General features: G+C 42.1%; 1 protein-coding gene across 5 annotated transcripts in view; it reads left to right on the top strand.

Annotated features, from left to right (window-relative positions):
* LOC126335503 (coiled-coil domain-containing protein 39) overlaps positions 1-24,917 on the top strand; it is a 424,893-nt gene that overhangs the window by 81,866 nt on the left and 318,110 nt on the right. For all 5 annotated transcript variants that reach the window (XR_007564887.1, XM_049998846.1, XM_049998848.1 and 2 more), the window contains one exon: positions 5,747-5,893. Coding sequence is in view for 4 of the 5 variants with exons in the window: in XM_049998846.1 (XP_049854803.1) it covers positions 5,747-5,893 (147 nt within the window). In the remaining variant the exon portion in view is untranslated. The remainder of the gene's footprint in view (positions 1-5,746; positions 5,894-24,917) is intronic.

Here is a 24,917-nt window from a genome sequence, read left to right as displayed (position 1 = left end):
TTTTAGGGTGAAAAAACAACTACAGTCATACATGCCCATATCAAAACTGTAGAACACAAAAACAAAGAGAGGAGTTAAAAATGACTATGCATCAACCCCTCAAGAGATAACAACTAAAAACAAAGGCTAGGAGAAAGATCTATAAAATACACCATTGAGAAACAGAGGTCATGAACTAAAAATTAAATGGCCTCCATGGTCGACAGCTTGCACGTTGTTCCCTAAAACAGCCAATAACTCAGATGGCCATCAGAAATGGGAATGTAAGCAGTTAAAAAAAAAGGGCGTTCCATCAGGAAATGACAAACAGTCAGAAGTTGGGCGCAACATGCACAAATTGGTGGGGGAGCACCACTTAACATATGGTGATGTCTAAAGAGACAGTGTCCAATATGCAACCTAGTTAAAATGATCTCCTCATGCTGAGAGGGCCAAGAGAAGGTCGTCCAAGGTGCTGGGAGAAGCTTAATAACCAGGAGCTGGTTCCCATGAAGGGAGGGACCAGTGATGATGCCAAAGTGACACCACCTGCTGACAGATGGCAACACCGATATCAGCGGAGGGAATATAAGACTAGCAGGTTGAGGTACGAGGACTCCAGCCTTGGCAGCTGCATCAGCTGCCTCATTTCCTGTTACAATGACGTGACCAGGAACCCACATAAACATCACTGTGGCTCCATCAAGAGTGAGCAAGTGACGGCTTTCCTGGACCCTCTGCACTAAGGGATAGACCGTGTGCACCATACAGAGGCTTTAAAGGGAGCTGACTGAGTGAGTCTAAGCAGAGGCTGCAGTTGAAAAAGCCTGTGTTGCCAGATGTACTGTGTGGCCTGATACAGGATGAAGAGCTCTGCTGTAAATATTGAGCTGTGTTCCAGAAGCCAATACCAAAACATATCGGTGCCAATGATGAAGGCACACTTGACACTAAAGGCAGTCTGAGAGCCATCAGTGTACACAAAGATACTATCGTGAAATTCCGTGCAAGGTCATGAAACTAAAGGCAATAGAGAGGCTGGAGTAGTATCCTTTGGAAGTGAGTGAAGGGCGAGGTGAACACAAGCTGCCACATGAAGTGAAGGTGGTGAAAGGATTCACACTCACTGGGAAAGTTGCAGGTGGCATGAAGTTAAGCTACCAGAGCAAGAGTTAACTCCGGGAGGTAACAGAGAAGAGGGATGTGCCCCATACTGGCAATCAAAGGAGTCATCAAAGAAGGAGGCATAGGATGTGTGGTCATGCATGGCAGACAAATGACATGCATATCTGCTGAGGAGAAAGTCATGGCAGTAGGACAGTAACCGGGAAGAAATACGAGAGCTCAAAGTGGTCGTGAGGATACAATTTTGTTTCCTGAAGGCAGAGAACAAGTTTATGCTGTAATTCTAAGAGCAGCCATTAATCCTCTTTGTTGGATCAAAATCCGCGAGTGTTCCATTAGAGGAGAGTCACGACGAGGAAAAAATGAAGGGGTGCCACCTCGGCAGCTGCCAAATGCCAGCCTTTGAAGACCCGTTGCTACAGGGCGCAGAGGCAGGAGTATCCTGCTGCATGAGGTCTACAAAAGTATCAGCATTCTTCTGCTGTTGGTCTGTGGAGTCCAGGGCAAAAAACAGTTTGTGGTGTGCACTGGTGACATGGAGGTCGGCCGAGCGAGGGTATTACGTGGTGACACTGTCGAAGAGGATCTTCGAGTCAGCAAAGGAGAAGATAATTTGCCTTTGACTACTTCTTCTTAGCAGGGAAAGACTCAGGTGTTGGTTAACTGGAGGGACGTAAGAAGTCTTCATGGGAGTATTCCTTCTGTCCTTTCTGTCCTGCAGGTTGTGTAACTGGTGGCTTCGCCATGTGAGGTGTGTGTTTGGTGGTGTGTATTGCACAGCTGAAGGAGGAGACAGGGACTCTACTATAATGCTGGGTGATTTCACAAACACGGGGCAAAATTTGAGGTCACATGTCTGCGTGGCCATGTCCTTCATGGAGTGAGATGCAACAAGAACAATATTGTAGGTGCCACATGGTAGAATGCAGGGTTTCTGACGTGCCAACAGCTCGCAAACAACCAGGTAAGGCACTTTTTTTCTTTCACCCAGATATCATGGACAGCCTGCTCATAGAGATACATGGGACAATCCAGGAGGTGGCGGCATGTTTGTCATTGCAGTTGATGCAGCGTGGAGCATCCCTACCACAGGTTATACATTTGGCTGGGTGTCAACAGGACTCTTTGAGTGTGGTTGTAATGATGACACTGGTAGCAGTACACTGGGTTCAGATTATACTGTCTGACTGTGATAATTTCATAATGCGCTTTGATCTTTGATGGTAGAATCATTCTATCAAAATTGAGAAAGAGTGGGGGAACTAAGAAGGCATCAACTTTTTTCATCACTTGATGGATGGCAATAACCCCCTTGTCAGAGAGGAACATTTAAATTCCTGCTTTGGTTAGACCATTGAGCATCCTAGTGTAAATAACACCACAGGAATAATTCACGTTTAATGGGCCTCAATGCGAACACGGTAGCCATCGAGGAGTGAAGCTGAAGCAGTTGTTGTGCTTGAAAATCAGACGTAGTCTCCAAAAGCAAAGTGCCATTGCATAAACAAGAGCAAGATTTCACAGGGCCAGCAATTGAGTCAACACTTATCTGAATAATAAAACAGATTTTTTTTGTAGTTGAGGACTGACCACTGTCTTTGGTATGTTAAACTATGAGGAACCTTGTTGCAACTGGGAAGGTCTCTGAATCATTAACCTCGTTCTGTTTACATTTTGTAGCCATTGACTGTGAAGCTGATTGGCTCATTGTGAGAAAATCCCACATGAATTCCAGCATCTCTGATGGCTCGTTCCTTCCAACTGGGATCCCCTTCAGAAAGTGGCGCACCTGTCTTAGGTAATGGTTCACACCTCAGGTCAGACCTCCCAAATTCCTGACAGGGACCAATTGGCAATTTGGGAAGGTAGCAGCTTGGGGAATCAACCCTCCCTGGGCCTGGCCTGTACCAGGGGTGCATGTGAACCCTACTTGTCGACCTGGGGTTGGGAATTACGCGTTACCCAGTCACCTGTTACTCGTCAGACGCATAGGCTGACCTTCAGGAGCACACAGGGAGGAAGAAAAAGAGGAACCTCAAACATTGAAGCAGAGGAAGGAGAAGAGAAAGCGAATGAAGAAAGGAAAAAAGGCACAGTTGGGAGTATTCTGATACTGACTGCAAAAAAAAGCAAAACACATTTCCAAAAACAACCCAGACATGTTCCCCAAGGGAGGGAAAAAGAGGATAGACATACAGCATGGAAGGGATGCTGCAAAGGCTGGGGCCCCATGGTTGGCAAGCACAAACCTGCCAAAGAGTGGCAAGTCCCCTGGGATGGGAAGAGGTACTGAATAGAATTGCGGAGAAGAGGGATTTGTGGCTCAACCTGACTAGGAAAAGGGATCAGTTGGTAGAACTCATTCTGAGGCTCAAGGGATCACCAATTTAGTAATGGAGGGAAGTGTGGGGGGTAAAAATTTTAGAGGCAGGCTAAGAGATGAATACTGTAAGCTGATTCAGAGGGATGTTGGTTGCAGTAGTTACTCAAAGATGAAGAGGCTTGCATGGGATAGAGTAGCATGGAGAGCTGCATCAAACCGGTCTTTGGACTGAAGACCACAACAACAACATCAACATCAAGCAGTTCGCCCCACTCACAGAAGTCCTCAGTGTAGTCTCTCCAGCTATTCGCTCTCTCCTCTACATTTTGACATTGCTAACTGCTGTCTACATGTATATCAATTTGAAGCACCACAGGGCTCTGCTTGTCTGACTTCTAGCATAGCTAAATGAGTGAATGAGGTTAGCTTTATTTTTTTTGTCGAAGTGATTGTTTGTATACATGACTGTATGTCTGTATCTGTTATTCCCTAAATGGTCTGGTAATTGTGGATACTGGTCTATTATTTGAAGTGTTGGGGTATTGTGTGCCTGACTGGTGAATTAGTTGGTGGGGCAAAGTTGAAGTCTCTTAATATAAAGTTACCGACTTTCTTTTAAAGTACGTTAGTGTGGATGGTTCATCTAATAATTCTTTATGTGTGTGTTGGGTGTATATCTATTGGCATCTGCTATGGTATTGAGGATACGGTTTTGGAGATTTTGAAGCTTGTCCATATCGGTGTCTACCGCCATTGACCAATATCCATATAATATAGTAGGGAGGATAACAGCTCTGTACAGTCACAGCTTCATTTCTACTGTCAGCCCCCCACCCTTTAGGAGTGGGTACAGGCAATTAAATGCCGTACTGCCGTTGTTATGAGCCCTTTTTATTTGTTTTCCAAATGTCAGATTTTTATCTGACTCTAATCCTAGGTAGGTTGCCGAGCCGCTCCAGTCGATGTCTATGCCTGCAACCGAAATCTGCCAGCTTGGGGGGAGGGTTAACTTCCTGATGAATATTATTGCTTTGACATTGGAATGTCTTTTGCACTTTTAATGTTGACACTTATTCCTTTAATCTGACTGAAAATTATTGTGACATTCCTGTATGCTGGGTCATCCTTGTGCCATTTTGCATCAGCTTCCTTCCATTTCCTAGTGATTTCATTTCTAAGTGTTATCCTGTTGTAGTATTCATTTCTTTTTCTGAACATTTTGTGTTCCCTTCTTTCATCAGTTGTTTCAATTGTTTCTTCTGTCACCCAAGGATTCCTAGCAGTTACTTTCCTCTCACCTACATTTGTGTGTCCATCTTCTGTGACTTCCCTTTTTAGATATGTCAGTTTCTCTGCAACTGAATTGCCTACAGTGCTATTCACTATCACAATCCCCAAGGCCCCAGAAAACCTGAAATGTAAATATCCTCAATACTTAAGAATTTCCTTTCCTTGTTTGTTGATTCTTCCTGGTGAGAAATAAACTTTGGCCTACTCTTCATCATTACTGAGTTTGCTCCTAGGTATGACTTACAATCTTGTTTCTGGTTTACGAATCTGTGCCACCTTGATGTAATCCTTTTGGAAACTTCTTTTCTCTTTTATGAATTTCTAGCTTTCTTGTCACATTTGACTTCTGACAGTCCAAATGTCAACTTGTGGAATTTTATCCTATTATTCATTTTCAATCTCTTTCTCATAGTCACTACTCCTCTGGCAGTCCTCCAGTCTGTGACGGCTCACCTGAAGATGACTGGCAGGTGCCCAGTTGAAATATCGTGCAAAGTATTGAATGACAACCGGCTGCAAGCCCGAAATTTGCTTGAACAGTCAATTCGTTGGGAAAATTTTAAACTTCACATCAGTCCTCCTGTAAGTTAAGAGAGGGACTAATCCAGAATACTGGTACTTTTTCAATGCCTGTCCGCAAGTCCTGTGGAGACACAATGTGTCTTACAGAAGTATTATGATTGTTGAAAAGTATATATGTGCAACATCATTTTGCTAAGCTGCTATTTGAAATTGTTGTAGAGCCTTAAACAGTATTTTATATGTTAGTTATTGTCAATGTGCATCTGTAATAGTACAAGGCAGCAGAAGTATGAATTTAGAATTATGTCATATTGTAAGATTACCTGAGTTTTGTAGAATGTTTAATGGATGAAATATTTTATGAAATTGTTATGCATTGTTTCCAAATAAATTTCGCTGCAGTGTGTAGGATTATGATAAGACATTTAATTCTTGCAACTATGTTTTCTGTTTTTATTAATTTGAGTATTTAGTTTTTATTCATTCTAGAATATGAACGATTTTCAGGCTCTTATAACAGCGAATCAAAGACAGTTACAGACAGAAGATGACTTATATAGGCTAGCAAAAGCAGAAGATGAGAGACTGCAACTTTTGATGAAGGACATTAACAAAAACCTCGAGGATTTAGAAGATCGTATAAATTCTATGCAAGTAAGTTTGTCCTTGTTTCTTTGGCAAAATGAGATGCAAACCCCATAAGAGAAACAGATAAGATCAGATAAGATATATTGCTCTGCCACTTATTATGTGCTCAGATGAAATATTTGAGATGATTTGTTCTTCTGTTTCAGTCTTTTAAGAAAATTCTTTATGGAGATCTCAGTATTTTGTAGTTTCATTGATAACTGTTCAGAAATATGTGTGGCTGGACCCACTTTTTCAGATATTATGACTCTAAATGAAAATTTCTTACACTACTAATATAGTGAGATGAATAAGACAAGACTACAACTTGATATTTTGAGTTGCAGCAAGTTAGTACACATTCAGTTGGAAGATTAATTTTATGTCACTTTCGTGACAAGGCTTACAGAGATGAGATTGCATGCGAAGTCCTTTAATAGAAGCAATATTAGTTCACATTATTTAGTTAGATTTTGTTGTACCAGTCATAATTTACAGAATTTATTACACTGTTACCAGTCACTTTGTTAATAATTTACGTTGTTGAATTATATAGTTCTTCTCAATGTTTCTCAGCTTGAGATCCTGCCAGCCACACTTCATGGATGAAAGATTGCAGGGTTTTCTTTATGTGCATGATTTTAATTAGACTGACTGAAACTATTGTAAAAGTGCATTAATTGCTCAGTGCATCCTTTCTCCAGAAAAACTGAACTTTTGCAAAATTAAATCATGCTCAGTTCTTTTGATTATAATCAATAATTGAATTTTGATGTAATAATTCATTTCATCTTGTTTTTTTATTTAGATTCCATGTATGAAATTCAGTGAAGTTTAACCGATGCAATGTACTATCTGTGGCATAAAACCTGACTCAACGTAGAATCTTCAGTATAGGTTGTTCACTTAAGTTACCATAAAATTGGCCTTCCTTCATATTTCTTGAGTCCAGCCAGCTGAATAATTTGGCAACAAAGTTCAATATGGAGGTTTCTTCAGGAAGTATTGTCTTCTGCTGAAGCTGGTTAAATACTGTATTTTCTCTTAGTACAGCCATAAATGTCACACAATGTGGACACTAAGTCACAAGTTCGAGTCTATTCCTTCCTTACTTTTTTAAAACCACATTCCATCAGTCTTCTGAAAGTATTAATACGGAACCTCAAAGACAATTTACTTTACTGTCTAACCCACTAGTAATAGCAGAACTTTCCAGAAACATTCCTGCAAAAGAGCTCATGAGTTTGTCATAATCAGAACAGTTTTTGCTTGAGAGTTTCCTTGCCGTGCAACAGGCACCCGCTGCCAGCAACTGGCTGCCTGAGACCAGCAGGCACCTGCCCAAGTGATCGCGACATGGCCCACCTTGGGCACATATCTACTTTTGCATTGGCAAGCATTAAACTGTTTATTTATTTATTTTATTTAGCTTTATTTACCCAAGGATCATCTCACAATGATATAGGATCTGTCAAGGTAATACAGTGCAAATCAATAGGCCAAAATATGCAACAGGTGGTCCAGTCCTTCCTTGGTTAAGGAACAGTTCCAGGATATGCAATGGCAGTCTAAGAAAACCACAGAAAAACAAAATCAAGATGGCTGGACGGAGCATCTCCATCCTCTTGAATGTAAAGTCAGTGTCTTAACAGTTGTGTTGGCACACTTATTGTAGTTTGATTTTCCACAAAAAATGACTGTCTGGTAGTCTGAACTGTTGAGACAAGCAGCATCAAGTTGGAACTTGTTCTGACTTGTCAGTGAGCATCGAGATATGCTAGAGTGAGGTGGTGTTTACCATGTCTGTTGCTCATCATGGATTTTGAACAAACTGTGAACATTAAGTTCTGTTTCAAGTTACAAAAATGTGCCAAAAAAACTTATGAAATGTTGAAATTAGTATGATGGTAACATAACTCTGAAGACTGTTTACAAGTGGTATGAGCAATTTTAATGTGGAAGTGATTTGGTAGAAGACATGCAACATTTGACCATTAACCTAAGAAACAGAAGAAGACAAGAAAAAAGTGGCAAAAATTGCTTGTTCAAACAGGTGAGTAACTATTCAAGAGCTTACTGAAGAACTTGGCATCTTGTATGGGTCTGTGCAAAGCATTTTAAATGATAATTTGTAAGTGAGACAAGTGAGTGCAAAATTTGTTCGCAGATGAAGGAAAATCATGTGTCCGTTTGTGTGGAGTTGAAGGATCATCTTCATTCAGATCCAGGCTTTGTATCCAAAAGTGTAACTGGAGGTGAAACTTAGGTCTATGGGTATGACCCTGAGATGAATTTTCAGATTTCCCAATAGAAAACCAGTGAATCTCCTCACCATAAAAAGGCATATCAGTCAAAATCGAATATCAAAGTCAAGCTCATTGTTCCCCTCTCTCCCCCCCCCCCCTCTACCCCCCCCCCCCCCCCTGCCAATGTTGAGGCCATATGGTGATCAGAGTTCATTGCAAGGGGAACAACTGTACACACTGAATTTCACAAGGTCGTACTGCAACATTTGCGAAATGGTGTACAAAGAAAGAGACCAGAAAAATGGAGCAGTGGCTTCCTTCTTCATCATGACACTGTGTCGTGCCATACCTCACTTTTGGTTAATGAGTTTTTGGCCAGACAAAGTGTTCCTGGCTGTACACATCTGCCTTACTCACCAGAGTTTAATAACATGCAACTTCTCGTTCTCCTGAAAAATTAAAGTAGATCTTAAAGGGAAACATTTTGACACCATTTCTGACACTGGGAGAGCCATGACAGAACAGCAGAATGTCCTTCCAAAAGAAATTTTCCAGAAATGCTTACAGCCATTGAACTGACATTGTCAGCCAAGGAAAATACTTTGAAGGAGATCATATCAAATTCCGTTTAAGCTTATTACTTTGTTTCTAATAAAATTGTTCATTGTATTTTTTGATCACACCTTCTATGCATTGGATTTTGCATACTTGTATCTTATGAATGGTGTGTAAGTGTTATAAAGAAAGGTCTAATATTTGTGCCCACTGTTTGCTTTGGGTTTAAGAGGAAGGTCAAGATACAGGAGGACAAGTGACATCAGACATTCAAGAGAGAAAAATATTTTCTTGTTCCAAGAAAGACCATTCTGGCATAAATGATTTTCCACTTTCAGGAAGTCTTGATAATTGATATATATGATGAATTGCGACTATTTAACCTTGTGCAACATTTGCATTCAACAGGCAAGGTTCAGGAGACAGGTGTAGGAGTACTTCATATTCTAATTTGAAGCAACAAATATCAAAGTAGTTGCTGTTATTGCGTTTTTGCCTGAAGATCCTCAGTTCATTCATTGAGCATTCTTATGCAATATTGTTACTGGTGATAAGTTTCTATGCCTGTATATTATGAGACCTAACAAAACACGTCTCCTTGAGCAAAGAGCAGAGTGAACAGATAATTGTTTGCATCTCCCCAGGGGTATGTCCATTGAAGCTGACATTTGTTGCAAACAGCTGAGATGCTTTTTCGTTGCAGAGTAGGAAAAATGACCAACAAAACTGTGTCAAGATTTGCTTCTGCATGATAACATCTTCTGCACTCTGCTGATTTTACAAGAAAAGCCATTCATTAGTTTGGTGTGGCAGTCATCTGTCACACACTCTTTCTTCTGATCTTGCACCCTTTCCCATTCTTATTTAACAACGGTCAAGAAAATTCCTTTCCACATGAAAATTCACTTAAAACCTGCTTGACTATAAACCATAAGATTTCTGCATGTGCTGAATCAGTATGAGACTGAACATCATCAGACTGTTTTAGGTAATATAAGAGAATATATTGTTAATAATTAACTTAACTACTCCCCAGACACCAGTATAAACATTGTGTGAAGCCTAAAGCATGTTTGCTACATAGCTGCTTCTGGTCTGAATTAATAAATCTTTATAGGATTCTCAATAAATTCTGAAGACCTCCTTTAGCTTGAGATTTTCTCTGTTATTCAACACTGCACTATTGAGTAGTTTTAATTTTTCCTTTGCTTCAGTGACATCATTATTTATTCAGATACTTTTGATTATATATTTTTTTTGTTTAATTTTTGTGGCTCAACAAGGCATGTGACATCAAAACAGTACTAGAAGTCAATAGCAAAGTTATCATAGTGAAAACTATTATTATCAAACCATAGTATGTGTGCTAAAATGCTGTTCAGTCACTTGATGTTACCATTATGCATAATTCTTGTGCTTACATAGGTTCTTTTTAGTGACAAGGGGCATCTCATTTGCCCCCAACTGAAGTTGTACTGCATGGTGATCAGGGATGGCTCGTCTTAGAACAGATGTACTGTAGGAAAGATGGGTCATGTTTGTTATTGTGTTATCCAGATATGTTTTGCTGTTGCCAGTTTCTTAGTTGGCTCATGGATAAGTGGGGTCAATTCATTTAGCAGGAGGTGTAGCTTTTTGGAGACTGTGGCATCATTGGTTAATAAGTTTATATTTATACCCCTGTTATTACAATATTTTTATGAAAAAATCAGCAAGTCAGATAGATTTTTGAAAAAGGTATAAATACATACCCATAGTGGCCTGTACTCACCAATAATTGCTATGATTTTTTTACCCTATTTTAGATTAACCGCAGCAAATTCTGTGACCCCTTCTATGCAATAATACTGACATCACTTGCTGTTGCAGTGAAGATTGCTACACTACCCTCCAGTCTTGTTTTTCCTTCTAAAGGTGGAACAAAATGTCATGGAGACTAATATTAGTTATGTTTTCAGTATACCAATGCTCTGTTATGACTAAGATGTCAGGTCTATCAACACATGTAAAGATATCCAGAGCATTGTGCTTATTTTTAAAGACTACCAGACTTCTGATGTGTTACATTAAGTCTGACTTTCACCTGCAGGGCCATACAAGTTAGCAAGCTTTACAAGTTTTCCTGGCTTGCCTGCAGTGGCTGTTTGTGTGGCAGATCCTGATTTTGTGGATCGTGCCATTCCATGGCAATGCAGTTACATACACTGCTTTGTAGAGAAGTTGACCTAATTTCCTCGACAGTTAATTTATTGATAGTCTTTTTGCCTCTATTATTTGTGTACATACCTCAAGCTGTGTGCAGGTTCTTTTCTTCAGTAGAGGAAGCTTTCAATGACAAACATAATAACCTGCAGTGTAATGTAAAGGCAATCCACGTGAGCATAGCCTATATCTAGATCCCACAAACTGCAAAGAAGTGATGAACATCATTAGCTCTTTAAAATCTTCCTGTTCTGCAAGGCATGGAGGCCTCACTAGTAATGTGTTAGAAGTGTGTAGACAAAATGTGTCTGTACCTGTGTCTGTAGCAGTAAATAATATAAGCCTAATAGAATCAGACATGGAGAGCTACATCAAACCAGTCTCAGGACTGAAGACCACAACAACAACAACAACAACAACAACAGAATCAGGCACCTTCCAGACAGACTAAAAATAGCCCAGGTAACACACCAATCCTTAAAAAAAGTGACAAATAGAAAACTGAAAAATACAGACCAATCTCAATACCTCCTATCTTTTCCAGTTGAAAAAGTCATATATAACAGAATTATCAACTTTCTCAATAAGTGTAACCTAATGTTTGAAAATCCAAATGGATTCTTAAAATCTAAATCAACTAGCACAGCAGCTACTCAGTTAACTAAAGAAGTAATAAGTGGCATTGGGAACAAGCAACATGTTGCAGGTATATACCTCAACCTTGAGAAAGCTTTGGAATATTGCCATCAGAGGCACTGCTTGTGACCTAATAAAGTCTTACATGAGTAACAGAGAACGGTTTGTACTGCTAAAACTGAATGTGGTATGCACAAATACAGAATCACTAATATGAAATATGATGTGGCCCAAGGACTGGAATTGGGTCTTCTTCTGATTTCCATTTATGTAAATTGCATAAAATATTGCTCCAAAAGTTTGAAAGTAGTTCTGTACAGGGGTGATAAGTCCATCATGTGTAAAAAGAAATCATTTAATAAACTAGAGACCAGTTGTAATAATGTGACAAAAGAAATTGTTCAGTACTTTAATGAAAGCCATTTAAATGTAAGCACCAGTAATATGTCTCTCTTCAACAACAGTAGTTTTAATGATGAAATTAAACTATACATAGGCAGTGAACTAGGAAAAAAAATAGTTTAGTTTACAGTTCCTCGGTTTAACAATTCAAAGGAATATACAAGGGCTATGCTAAAAGTTTTTTAGCAGAATGTGTGAAAAAAAATATTTGCAAGAAAAAGATTTACAACTTTCCAAAAAACTCTCCATTAGCATGTATGCATTTTTCCATTACCTGAAACCACTTAGAAAATGTCAGTCCAAGCTTCTTTTGGGATGTCACTTAGTGCACTCTCGTACACTGCAATGGCCTCTCCATCTGATGAAAACCGCTGCCCTCAAATTTTTTCCTTAGTCTTATGGAACAGAAAGAAGTCACAGGGAGCCAGGTCAGGTGAATAGGGGGGATGGGGTAACACTAGCACTTTTTCCTTCTCCAGAAAGTCCATCGTTCTGGCAGCCCTGTGCGCAAATGCATTGTCATGATGCATCAGAAGGTGCCCACTCTTGGACTTTGGATGCTGTGACTTCCATGTGGTGATTACTTTTGGAAGACAATCGTTCACATACCATTCAGCATTGACTCTACGACGTGTGTCCAACGTCACAGAGGTGAGATGCCCGATCTTTGTGAAAAAAGTTGCCACCATCTTTTCATCTTTTTTCCAGAGCTCCGACTTTGTCAAGCTTTTGTGGGTGGTTCCTCCCCTGGAAAGCACCACACAGAAGACTGTCTCTTCGTTTCAGGTTCAAAATGGTAGACCCAAGTTTCATCACTTGTGATGATATTGTAGGTGTCTTGGGACATCCTTCAATTGAATTTTTCGAGCATGAAATGACAGTAGTCCACTCTCGCCTCCTTTTGGCTTTCTGTCAGGGAATGTGGCATCTAATGGGCACATCTCTTAGTAAGGCCTAAGTGACTATGAATGATGGTCTGTGCTGCTGTTAATCCAATATGTAGGGTCCCTTCAATGTCGCAAAATGTAAGATGTGGATCTTCTTTGATCATTTTCCTCACAGCATCAATGTTTTCAGGAGTCACAGCTGTTGCTGGCCGACCGGGACGAGGTTCATCTTCAATTGACTGCTGACCCCTCGAAAACTCGTGAAACCATTTTTCAACTGTGGCCCTATAAGGGGAGGCTTCACCAAAAATACGCAGCAAAGACGAATGACATTCTTCGGCTCTTAAACCCTTTTTGTAATCTTATAAAACCATGGCGCGAAAGTTGCGGCGTGACAGATCCATCCTGCACCGTCTGTGACTCAGCACTGCCTGTGCTTTTGCACTGTGGGGGGATCACCGCTAGCCAGAGGCTGCATGCGCACGTCCCTAGGTCAAAAAACATTGCTCTTTCGAATGAAAACAACCCCATTGTCCTCCACCTTACGGTTTACCGGCTGCTAGCCCAGAGAAGGCACAATGGATGGACATTTCTCATAAACATCATCGCGAGGCAGGATTTCTTTCTTCTTCCTTCGTTTTTTTTTTTTTTTTATCATCACCACAATTTAAGAAATTTAAACATCAACCATCAGCTGTAAGATTATACTAACACTATTCTGGGACGTGGAAGGTCTGGTAGTTATTCATCTCACCGCAAGAGTCGAAACTGTGAACAGTGAGGACTATTGTGATGTGTTGCTAACTAAACTGAAACCTGCAATCAGATGCAGACATTGATGGCTGAAACAATAAAGGAGTTGGGATTTGAATTGTTGGCAGACCTGCCACACAGTCCAGACCTGGCTCCTAGTGATTTCCGTATGGTCCAAACATTTGCAGGAGGTGCTCAGAAGAAGAAGATTTGCAGCTGAAGCAGAAATCATTGACGCCGTGCAAAATTGGTTACAGGTGCAACTAAAAACTTCTGACAGAATCAAAAAACTCATGAAATTATTGGAGAAAGTGTGTTGAAGTTGTAATCATTCTCTGCCACACATCACTATTAAAATTTATTAGTCTGTTCATTATTTTCAAAAGCTTCGAGAGGCATAAGATCAACAAAAGAGAACTTTTACTTATTTTCATTATCTCGTAGTTGTTGGCTCCAAGTCTTGCGTCTAGGGTACATTCTTGAGGCTGTAATTTATATAATGTTGCGGGTTCTTGTTGAACTGAATAACTGATGAAGAGTTTCCCACTGCTACGAATATCTTTTTATTTTATTCCATTCTTTTATATCACACCAACTTCACAATTCCACTTCAGAACATGAATTCACATTGTTGTTGACAAACTTAGAAAAATGTTTACATCCATCAGAGGCATGTCCACCACTACTTACATTCTGTGGTATTCGCAATATTCCAAAGAGTTTACAAAGCAAAAGAGTTCGCAAACTTTCTTGACAAAAGAAAACTCATCAACAAGCTATAACACTTTTGTAGATGTGTCCAGAAACAAATTTAATAATTTGCATCAGATTGTACAATTTATAATATGAATTTTAAATGCTCCAGAATTTCGTAATTTCGGGTATTTTTAAAAGAATAGTAATTTTAACTGTATGTACAGAGTAGTAACAAATTAATTTCTTTTTATATACTTTAACCCAAAACATAACACATCATATACAAAATCATATGAAGTTCATTCAGTTAGACAGCTGATATAATGTTCACCCATACAAGAATCAATAGTGTACATGGTAGGCTTACCACATGTGTCTATGTAAAAAAAAAGAAAAAAAGAAAAAGCTAATGTTAGAGGAGGGTGACCTCACAAAATTTGGAAACAGAATGTGTACAATATTTTGTGCCAGACTATAATGTTTGCCAAACGGGTACATAATGATGCCGAGAATAGAAGATGTGTAGAAGTACCTGATACATAACATATTACAGAAAACATAAGAAAAATAACTGCTATACAAATCATAATCTATACATATATCAGGATATGGCTTTCAAATTTTCAGATCTGTGAAACTATCACAGGACAAATAATACAAAATCAAAACTATAACATTACACCACTAAGCTATAGAAATAATTACAAAGATGAGGTAAATTACTAGAATTACAAAATTTTAAGTAAAGGTCTATACAGTCAAAACTTCAAAGCCTTCAAAAGATAGAAAAAATTTCAGGGCCTAAGTGTGCAACCAGTTAGCCGACTTGAAAAACTCACAACGGCGGGTACAGAGCAGAAGTAGGAATCAGTCAGCCTTATAAACCATAGTATTTATGGCTATGTTGACTCATGAAAGAACAAACTAATGGAAAAATATTAGGGCCTAAGTTTATGGTGCGGAGATCGACCCATGAATCCAAACCACACTGGGTACAAACGAGCAAAAAATGTTTCGACACAACAAAATTAATAAAATGCATAATCATATCAATTATATATATACACACACACAGGGAGAGAGAGGGAGAGAGAGAGAGAGAGAGAGAGAGAGAGAGAGAGAGTGAGAGTGAGTGTCGCGATGACCAGGGATACCCAAAACAGAGCTAAGCATGAGTCTGTCTACAACTCAAGATCCAGTCAGATACAACATTGCAATACTCAGGATAGATTCAAGTAAACATAGTCATAAATAGCTTTGAATGATGACACAATCCAGTAGCTTGAGAACCAAAATTAGAGTATGAAAGTAAATACGTAATCATTTTATTACATTGTTGGTACTAGTAAATGTCTTCCACAATATTTACTAATTGTCCATACAACTAACCTACATACTCAAAGACCTAGAAGATTAATTTACAATTGATAAAAAAGATATACATACTGATTTGAAGTTAAATAATTATTGGAAAGTCAGTCCCCCTATATAAAAAAAGAAAGAAATGCATTTATAACACTGTCTTTAGCAGTCTTGGCTAACAATTCACAAATATTAGTCACAACACAAGTACAGTTGACAGATGCTCGTGTACGTTGCCCAACACCCATTGTCTCCTGCAATTTGACTGGTCCAGCAGGGTAGGCCATACAGCAGTGTGGGGAATGGATCTGCCCATATCTTTCAGTTTCCTCCTTAGAGTTCTTAACATTCGCTCCAATGGATAGGTAAGTTCCTGTCTAGCATTCACATCAAATCCTGAAACACTGTACTAAATATGCTGTTCAATACCTTCTTCACATCACATGAGGTATGTTCTTCCTAGTAACTTTCAAAGTCAGTTATATGGGATTTATGTCAGTTGAGATTAAAGGATGTTCACATATGAAACACTAATAATCAGAGTTACATGCAATAAAAAGAATGGACTAATGAGGCAGTACACTTAGATGCTATTCCTAATCTTTATATTGCAAATGTAAAGATTAGTGTGTGTGTGTGTGTGTTTGTGTGTCTATCAACATGCCAATGCTTTTGTTTGGTAAGTTACGTCATCTTTGTTTTTTAAAAAAATAATATATATATTAAAAACAAAGATTCCAAGACTTACCAAGCGGGAAAGCGCCAGTAGACAGGCACAATAAATAAAACACACAAACACACACACAGAATTTATAGCTTTCGCAACCGACGGTTGCTTCTTCAGGAAAGAGGGAAGGAGAGGGAAAGACGAAAGGATGTGGGTTTTAAGGGAGAGGGTAAGGAGTCATTCCAATCCCGGGAGCGGAAAGACTTACCTTAAGGGGGAAAAAAGGACAGGTATATACTCGCGGCGCGCGCACACACACACACACACACACACACACACACACACACACACACACACACACACATATATATTAAAAACAAAGATTCCAAGACTTACCAAGCGGGAAAGCGCCGGCAGACAGGCACATGAACAAAACACACAAACACACACAGAATTACGAGCTTTCGCAACTGGCAGTTGCTTCGTCAGGAAAGAGGGAAGGAGAGGGAAAAATGAAAGGATGTGGGTTTTAAGGGAGAGGGTAAGGAGTCATTCCAATCCCGGGAGCGGAAAGACTTCCCTTAGGGGAAAAAAAGGGACAGGTGTACACTCGCGCGCACACACACACACACACACACACACACACACACACACACACACACACATATCCATCCGCACATACACATAGGTGTCTGTGTATGTGCGTATGTGCGGATGGATATGTGTGTGTGTGTGTGTGCGAGTGTACACCTGTCCCTTTTTTTCCCCTAAGGGAAGTCTTTCCGCTCCCGGGATTGGAATGACTCCTTACCCTCTCCCTTAAAACCCACATCCTTTCATTTTTCCCTCTCCTTCCCTCTTTCCTGACGAAGCAACTGCCAGTTGCGAAAGCTCGTAATTCTGTGTGTGTGTTTGTGTGTTTTGTTCATGTGCCTGTCTGCCGGCACTTTCCCGCTTGGTAAGTCTTAGAATCTTTGTTTTTAATATATTTTTCCCATGTGCAAGGCAATCTGGAACCACAACACCCCAATTCAGTAGTTAACCTTTCCTCCAAACCCCTCTCCCAATCCGAAACCTCTGTCCTATCCAAAGGCCTCACCTTCAGCCCCACTCCCAGGTTCAACCAAACTGCCCTTGTCAAGGATTTACTGTCCTACACTCGTAGTCTCTGCTGGAAATATCACTTTGCCACGAAGAAAAACAATCCTGATCCCACTCCTAATGATCCAACTCCCCAAGACACTATCCAAATTGAACCCTGCCTGCAACAGTTCCGTCCTCCATCACAGCGGGACCCACCTCCTCTTCCTCAAAATCACCCTCTCCAAACCTTCCAGGAATTTCTCACTTCCAGCCTTGCCTCTCAATCTTTCTTGAAAAACCTTAATCCTACTCCCAACATCACCGCAGCCGAATCCCAGGCTATCCGTGATCTGAAAGCTTACCGATCCATCATCATTCTTCCGGCTGACAAGGGTTCCACGACTGTGGTACTTGATCGTCGGGAGTATGTGGCTGAGGGACTGCGTCAGCTTTCAGACAACTCTACATACAAAGTTTGCCGAAGTAATCCCATTCCTGATGTCCAGGCGGAGCTTCAAGGAATCCTCAGAACCTTAGGCCCCCTACAAAACCTTTCACCTGACTCCATCAAACTCCTCACCCCACCGTCACCTCGCACTCCTACCTTCTACCTACTTCCTAAAATTCACAAACCCAAACATCCTGGCCGCCCCATTGTATCTGGTTACCAAGCCCCCACAGAACGTATCTCTGCCTACGTAGATCAACACCTTCAACCCATTACATGCAGTCTCCCATCCTTCATCAAAGACACCAACCACTTTTTCGAACGCCTGGAATCCGTACCCAGTCTGTTACCCCCAGAAACCATCCTGGTAACCATTGATGCCACTTCCCTATACACAAATATCCCGCACGTCCAGGGCCTCACTGCAATGGAGCACTTCCTTTCACGCCGATCACCTGCCACCCTACCTAAAACCTCTTTCCTCGTCACCTTAGCCAGCTTCATCCTCACCCACAACTTCTTCACTTTTGAAGGGCAGACATACCAACAATTAAAGGGAACAGCCATGGGTACCAGGATGGCCCCCTCGTATGCCAACCTATTTATGGGTCGCTTAGAGGAAGGCTTCTTGGTTACCCAAGCCTGCCAACCCAAAGTTTGGTACAGATTTATTGATGACATCTTCATGATCTGGACTCACAGTGAAGAACAACTCCAGAATTTCCTCTCCAACCTCAACTCCTTTGGTTCCATCAGATTCACCTGGTCCTACTCCAAATCCCATGCCACTTTCCTAGATGTTGACCTCCATCTGTCCAATGGCCAGCTGCACACATCCGTCCACATCAAACCCACCAACAAGCAACAGTACCTCCATTATGACAGCTGCCACCCATTCCATATCAAACGGTCCCTTCCCTACAGCCTAGGCCTTTGTGGCAAACGAATCTGCTCCAGTCCTGAATCCCTCGACCATTACACCAACAACCTGAAAACAGCTTTCGCATCCCGCAACTACCCTCCCAACCTGGTACAGAAGCAGATAACCAGAGCCACTTCCTCATCCCCTCAAACCCAGAACCTCTCACAGAAGAACCCCAAAAGTGCCCCACTTGTAACAGAATACTTCCCGGGACTGGATCAGACCTTGAATGTGGCTCTCCAGCAGGGATACGACTTCCTAAAATCCTGCCCCGAAATGAGATCCATCCTTCATGAAATCCTCCCCACTCCACCAAGAGTGTCTTTCCGCCGTCCACCTAACCTTCGTAACCTCTTGGTTCATCCCTATGAAATCCCCAAACCACCTCCCCTACCCTCTGGCTCCTACCCTTGCAACCGCCCCCGGTGTAAAACCTGTCCTATGCACCCTCCCACCACCACCTACTCCAGTCCTGTAACCCGGAAGGTGTACACGATCAAAGGGAGAGCCACATGTGAAAGCACCCACGTGATTTACCAACTGACCTGCCTGCACTGTGATGCTTTCTATGTGGGAATGACCAGCAACAAACTGTCCATTCGCATGAATGGACACAGGCAGACAGTGTTTGTTGGTAATGAGGATCACCCTGTGGCTAAACATGCCTTGATGCACGGCCAGCACATCTTGGCACAGTGTTACACCGTCCGAGTTATCTGGATACTTCCCACCAACACCAACCTATCCGAACTCCGGAGATGGGAACTCACCCTTCAGTATATCCTCTCTTCTCGATATCCGCCAGGCCTCAACCTCCGCTAATTTCAAGTTGCCGCCGCTCATACCTCACCTGTCTTTCAACAACTTCTTTGCCTCTGTACTTCCGCCTCGACTGACATCTCTGCCCTTAACTCTTTGCCTTTAAATATGTCTGCTTGTGTCTGTGTATGTGCGGATGGATATGTGTGTGTGTGTGTGTGTGTGTGTGCGAGTGTACACCTGTCCTTTTTTTCCCCTAAGGGAAGTCTTTCCGCTCCCGGGATTGGAATGACTCCTTACCCTCTCCTTAAAACCCACATCCTTTCATTTTTCCCTCTCCTTCCCTCTTTCCTGACGAAGCAACTGCCAGTTGCGAAAGCTCGTAATTCTGTGTGTGTGTTTGTGTGTTTTGTTCATGTGCCTGTCTGCCGGCGCTTTCCCGCTTGGTAAGTCTTGGAATCTTTGTTTTTAATATATATATATATATATATATATATATATATATATATATATATATATAATAGAAAGAAACTTCCACATGGGAAAAAGGTATTAAAAACAAAGATTCCAAGACTTACCAAGCGGGAAAGCGCCGGCAGACAGACACATGAACAAAACACACAAACACACACACAGCATTACTAGCTTTCGCAACCGATGGTTGCTTCTTCAGGAAGGAGAGGGAAAGACGAAAAGATGTGGGTTTTAAGGGAGAAGGTAAGGAGTCATTCCAATCCCGGGAGCGGAAAGACTTCCCTTAGGGGAAAAAAAGTACAGGTGTACACACACACACACACACACACACACACACACACACACACACACACACACACATCCATCCGCACATACACAGACACAAGCAGACATATTTAAAGGCAAAGAGTAAGGGCAGAGATGTCAGTCGAGGCGGAAGTACAGAGGCAAAGAAGTTGTTGAAAGACAGGTGAGGTATGAGCGGCGGCAACTTGAAATTAGCGGAGGTTGAGGCCTGGCGGATATCGAGAAGAGAGGATATACTGAAGGGCGAGTTCCCATCTCCGGAGTTCAGATAGGTTGGTGTTGGTGGGAAGTATCCAGATAACTCGGACGGTGTAACACTGTGCCAAGATGTGCTGGCCGTGCATCAAGGCATGTTTAGCCACAGGGTGATCCTCATTACCAACAAACACTGTCTGCCTGTGTCCATTCATGCGAATGGACAGTTTGTTGCTGGTCATTCCCACATAGAAAGTGTCACAGTGCAGGCAGGTCAGTTGGTAAATCACGTGGCTCTCCCTTTGATCGTGTACACCTTCCGGGTTACAGGACTGGAGTAGGTGGTGGTGGGAGGGTGCATAGGACAGGTTTTACACCGGGGGCGGTTGCAAGGGTAGGAGCCAGAGGGTAGGGAAGGTGGTTTGGGGATTTCATAGGGATGAACCAAGAGGTTACGAAGGTTAGGTGGACGGCGGAAAGACACTCTTGGTGGAGTGGGGAGGATTTAATGAAGGATGGATCTCATTTCGGGGCAGGATTTTAGGAAGTCGTATCCCTACTGGAGAGCCACATTCAAGGTCTGATCCAGTCCCGGGAAGTATTCTGTCACAAGTGGGGCACTTTTGGGGTTCTTCTGTGAGAGGTTCTGGGATGGAGGGGATGAGGAGGTGGCTCTGGTTATCTGCTTCTGTACCAGGTTGGGAGGGTAGTTGCGGGATGCGAAAGCTGTTTTCAGGTTGTTGGTGTAATGGTCGAGGGATTCAGGACTGGAGCAGATTCGTTTGCCACAAAGGCCTAGGCTGTAGGGAAGGGACCGTTTGATATGGAATGGGTGGCAGCTGTCATAATGGAGGTACTGTTGCTTGTTGGTGGGTTTGATGTGGACGGATGTGTGCAGCTGGCCATTGGACAGATGGAGGTCAACATCTAGGAAAGTGGCATGGGATTTGGAGTAGGACCAGGTGAATCTGATGGAACCAAAGGAGTTGAGGTTGGAGAGGAAATTCTGGAGTTGTTCTTCACTGTGAGTCCAGATCATGAAGATGTCATCAATAAATCTGTACCAAACTTTGGGTTGGCAGGCTTGGGTAACCAAGAAGCCTTCCTCTAAGCGACCCATAAATAGGTTGGCATACGAGGGGGCCATCCTGGTACCCATGGCTGTTCCCTTTAATTGTTGGTATGTCTGCCCTTCAAAAGTGAAGAAGTTGTGGGTGAGGATGAAGCTGGCTAAGGTGACGAGGAAAGAGTTTTTAGGTAGGGTGGCAGGTGATCGGCGTGAAAGGAAGTGCTCCATTGCAGCGAGGCCCTGGACGTGCGGGATATTCGTGTATAGGGAAGTGGCATCAACGGTTACAAGGATGGTTTCCGGGGGTAACAGACTGGGTACGGATTCCAGGCGTTCGAGAAAGTGGTTGGTGTCTTTGATGAAGGATGGGAGACTGCATGTAATGGGTTGAAGGTGTTGATCTACGTAGGCAGAGATACGTTCTGTGGGGGCTTGGTAACCAGCTACAATGGGGCGGCCAGGATGTTTGGGTTTGTGGATTTTAGGAAGTAGGTAGAAGGAAGGAGTGCAAGGTGTTGGTGGGGTGAGGAGTTTGATGGAGTCAGGTGAAAGATTTTGTAGGGGGCCTAAGGTTCTGAGGATTCCTTGAAGCTCCGCCTGGACATCAGGAATGGGATTACCTTGGCAAACTTTGTATGTAGAGTTGTCTGAAAGCTGACGCAGTCCCTCAGCCACATACTCCCGACGATCAAGTACCACGGTCGTGGAACCCTTGTCAGCCGGAAGAATGATGATGGATCGGTCAGCTTTCAGATCACGGATAGCCTGGGCTTCGGCTGTGGTGATGTTGGGAGTAGGATTCAGGTTTTTCAAGAATGATTGAGAGGCAAGGCTGGAAGTGAGAAATTCCTGGAAGGTTTGGAGAGGGTGATTTTGAGGAAGAGGAGGTGGGTCCCGCTGTGATGGAGGACGGAACTGTTGCAGGCAGGGTTCAATTTGGATAGTGTCTTGGGGAGTTGGATCATTAGGAGTGGGATCAGGATTGTTTTTCTTCGTGGCAAAGTGATATTTCCAGCAGAGATTACGAGTGTAGGACAGTAAATCTTTGACAAGGGCAGTTTGGTTGAACCTGGGAGTGGGGCTGAAGGTGAGGCCTTTGGATAGGACAGAGGTTTCGGATTGGGAGAGGGGTTTGGAGGAAAGGTTAACTACTGAATTGGGGTGTTGTGGTTCCAGACTGTGTTGACTAGAATTTTGAGGTGTTGGGGGGAGTGGAGCTGGAAGTGGGAGATTGAGTAGATGGGAGAGACTGGGTCTGTGTGCAATGAGAGGAGGTTGAGGTTTGTTGGAAAGGTTGTGGAGGGTGAGTGAGTTGCCTTTCCGGAGGTGGGAAACCAGGAGATTGGATAGTTTTTTGAGGTGGAGGGTGGCATGTTGTTCTAATTTGCGGCTGGCCTGTAGGAGGATGCTATGTACAGCCGGTGTGGATGTGGGAGAGGAAAGACTGAGGACTTTGATTTGGGATAGGAGTTGACGGGTGTGTTCATTGGCCGAGTCGATGTATAGGTGAAGGATTAGGCGGGTGAGGGCTATGGATTGTGCTGTTTGGAACTGGTATAAGGACTGATGGAAAGAAGGATTGCAGCCAGAGATGGGAACTTTAAGTGTGAGGCCTTTGGGAGTAATGCCAAATGTCAGACAAGCCTGAGTAAATAAAATATGGGAGCGTAATCTGGCTAGGGTGAAGGCATGTTTGCGGAGGGAATGTAAATAAAATTTAATGGGGTCGTTGTAGGGATGTTGTGAGGTTGACATGGTATTAGTAGGTGGAAAGGGTAATATGAGGTTAAAGTGAAAGTAAATAGAGATTTGTATAGGGAGAGATAAAGGTGTGAAAAAAGTCGAAAAAGTGTTGGTTTGAGATGAGCTATGTTGATCATGTGCTGAACTTAGGTTGGTGAACAACAATGGGTGCAAAGGTTGGGTAGTTATGTTGTCTCCAGATCACGTTAAAGGGTGGGGAAATTCAAGAAAATTTCGAAAAAAATTTTTCGAAAAAAGTTTCGAAAAAATAATTTCCGAAAAAATAAAATTCGAAAAAAATTTCGAATCAAATCTCGAAGAATATGTGTGTAAATGTATTCAAAGGACTGGTTATGTACTGGCAGGTTATGAGAATGAGGCTAACAATTGTTTGATGAAGAAATAATAACGTGTAAACCTGTGGGAAGCTGCTAAAAAATGATCGGTTATGTGGGAAAAACGGGAATGGAAATAAAACGAAAGTTGTTGGAAAAAACTGAGATGGTTGTGTAATGGGTGAAAGGAACTGAAGCTGTGAAATAGTATTCACGACTTTACACGAAACGTTTGTAAACTTGGAACAATGGATTTTATAGCAGCGGTTATGTTGAAAGCGTTGAAAATTTTAGGTTATGGTTTGGAAGTAAATTACGTATTATTGAGTATAATTAGGCAGGATAAAATGTATGGTAGATTACGGAAAAATGGAAGATGAATACAAAGTGAAACTTCTTGTACAAACGAAAAGAGAAAGTAAGACGATAGAGAAGATTTCGAAATGCAACAGAGACAATAACAAACGTAATTGTTGGGTTCAAATTAATGATGATGTAAATAAAATAGAAAGAAACTTCCACATGGGAAAAAGGTATTAAAAACAAAGATTCCAAGACTTACCAAGCGGGAAAGCGCCGGCAGACAGACACATGAACAAAACACACAAACACACACACAGAATTACTAGCTTTCGCAACCGATGGTTGCTTCTTCAGGAAAGAGGGAAGGAGAGGGAAAGACGAAAGGATGTGGGTTTTAAGGGAGAGGGTAAGGAGTCATTCCAATCCCGGGAGCGGAAAGACTTCCCTTAGGGGAAAAAAAGGACAGGTGTACACTCGCGCACACACACACACACACACACACACACACACACACACACACACACACACATATCCATCCGCAAATACACAGACACAAGCAGACATATTTAAAGGCAAAGAGTAAGGGCAGAGATGTCAGTCGAGGCGGAAGTACAGAGGCAAAGAAGTTGTTGAAAGACAGGAGAGGTATGAGTGGCGGCAACTTGAAATTAGCGGAGGTTGAGGCCTGGCGGATATCGAGAAGAGAGGATATACTGAAGGGCGAGTTCCCATCTCCGGAGTTCGGATAGGTTGGTGTTGGTGGGAAGTATCCAGATAACTCGGACGGTGTAACACTGTGCCAAGATGTGCTGGCCGTGCATCAAGGCATGTTTAGCCACAGGGTGATCCTCATTACCAACAAACACTGTCTGCCTGTGTCCATTCATGCGAATGGACAGTTTGTTGCTGGTCATTCCCACATAGAAAGCGTCACAGTGCAGGCAGGTCAGTTGGTAAATCACGTGGGTGCTTTCACACGTGGCTCTCCCTTTGATCGTGTACACCTTC

The sequence above is a fragment of the Schistocerca gregaria genome, chromosome 2 (genome assembly GCF_023897955.1).
Source record: "Schistocerca gregaria isolate iqSchGreg1 chromosome 2, iqSchGreg1.2, whole genome shotgun sequence".
Classification (NCBI taxonomy): domain Eukaryota; kingdom Metazoa; phylum Arthropoda; class Insecta; order Orthoptera; family Acrididae; genus Schistocerca; species Schistocerca gregaria.
The sequence above is the reverse complement of the archived record's forward strand: the minus strand, read 5'-3'. Positions and strand labels throughout refer to the sequence as shown.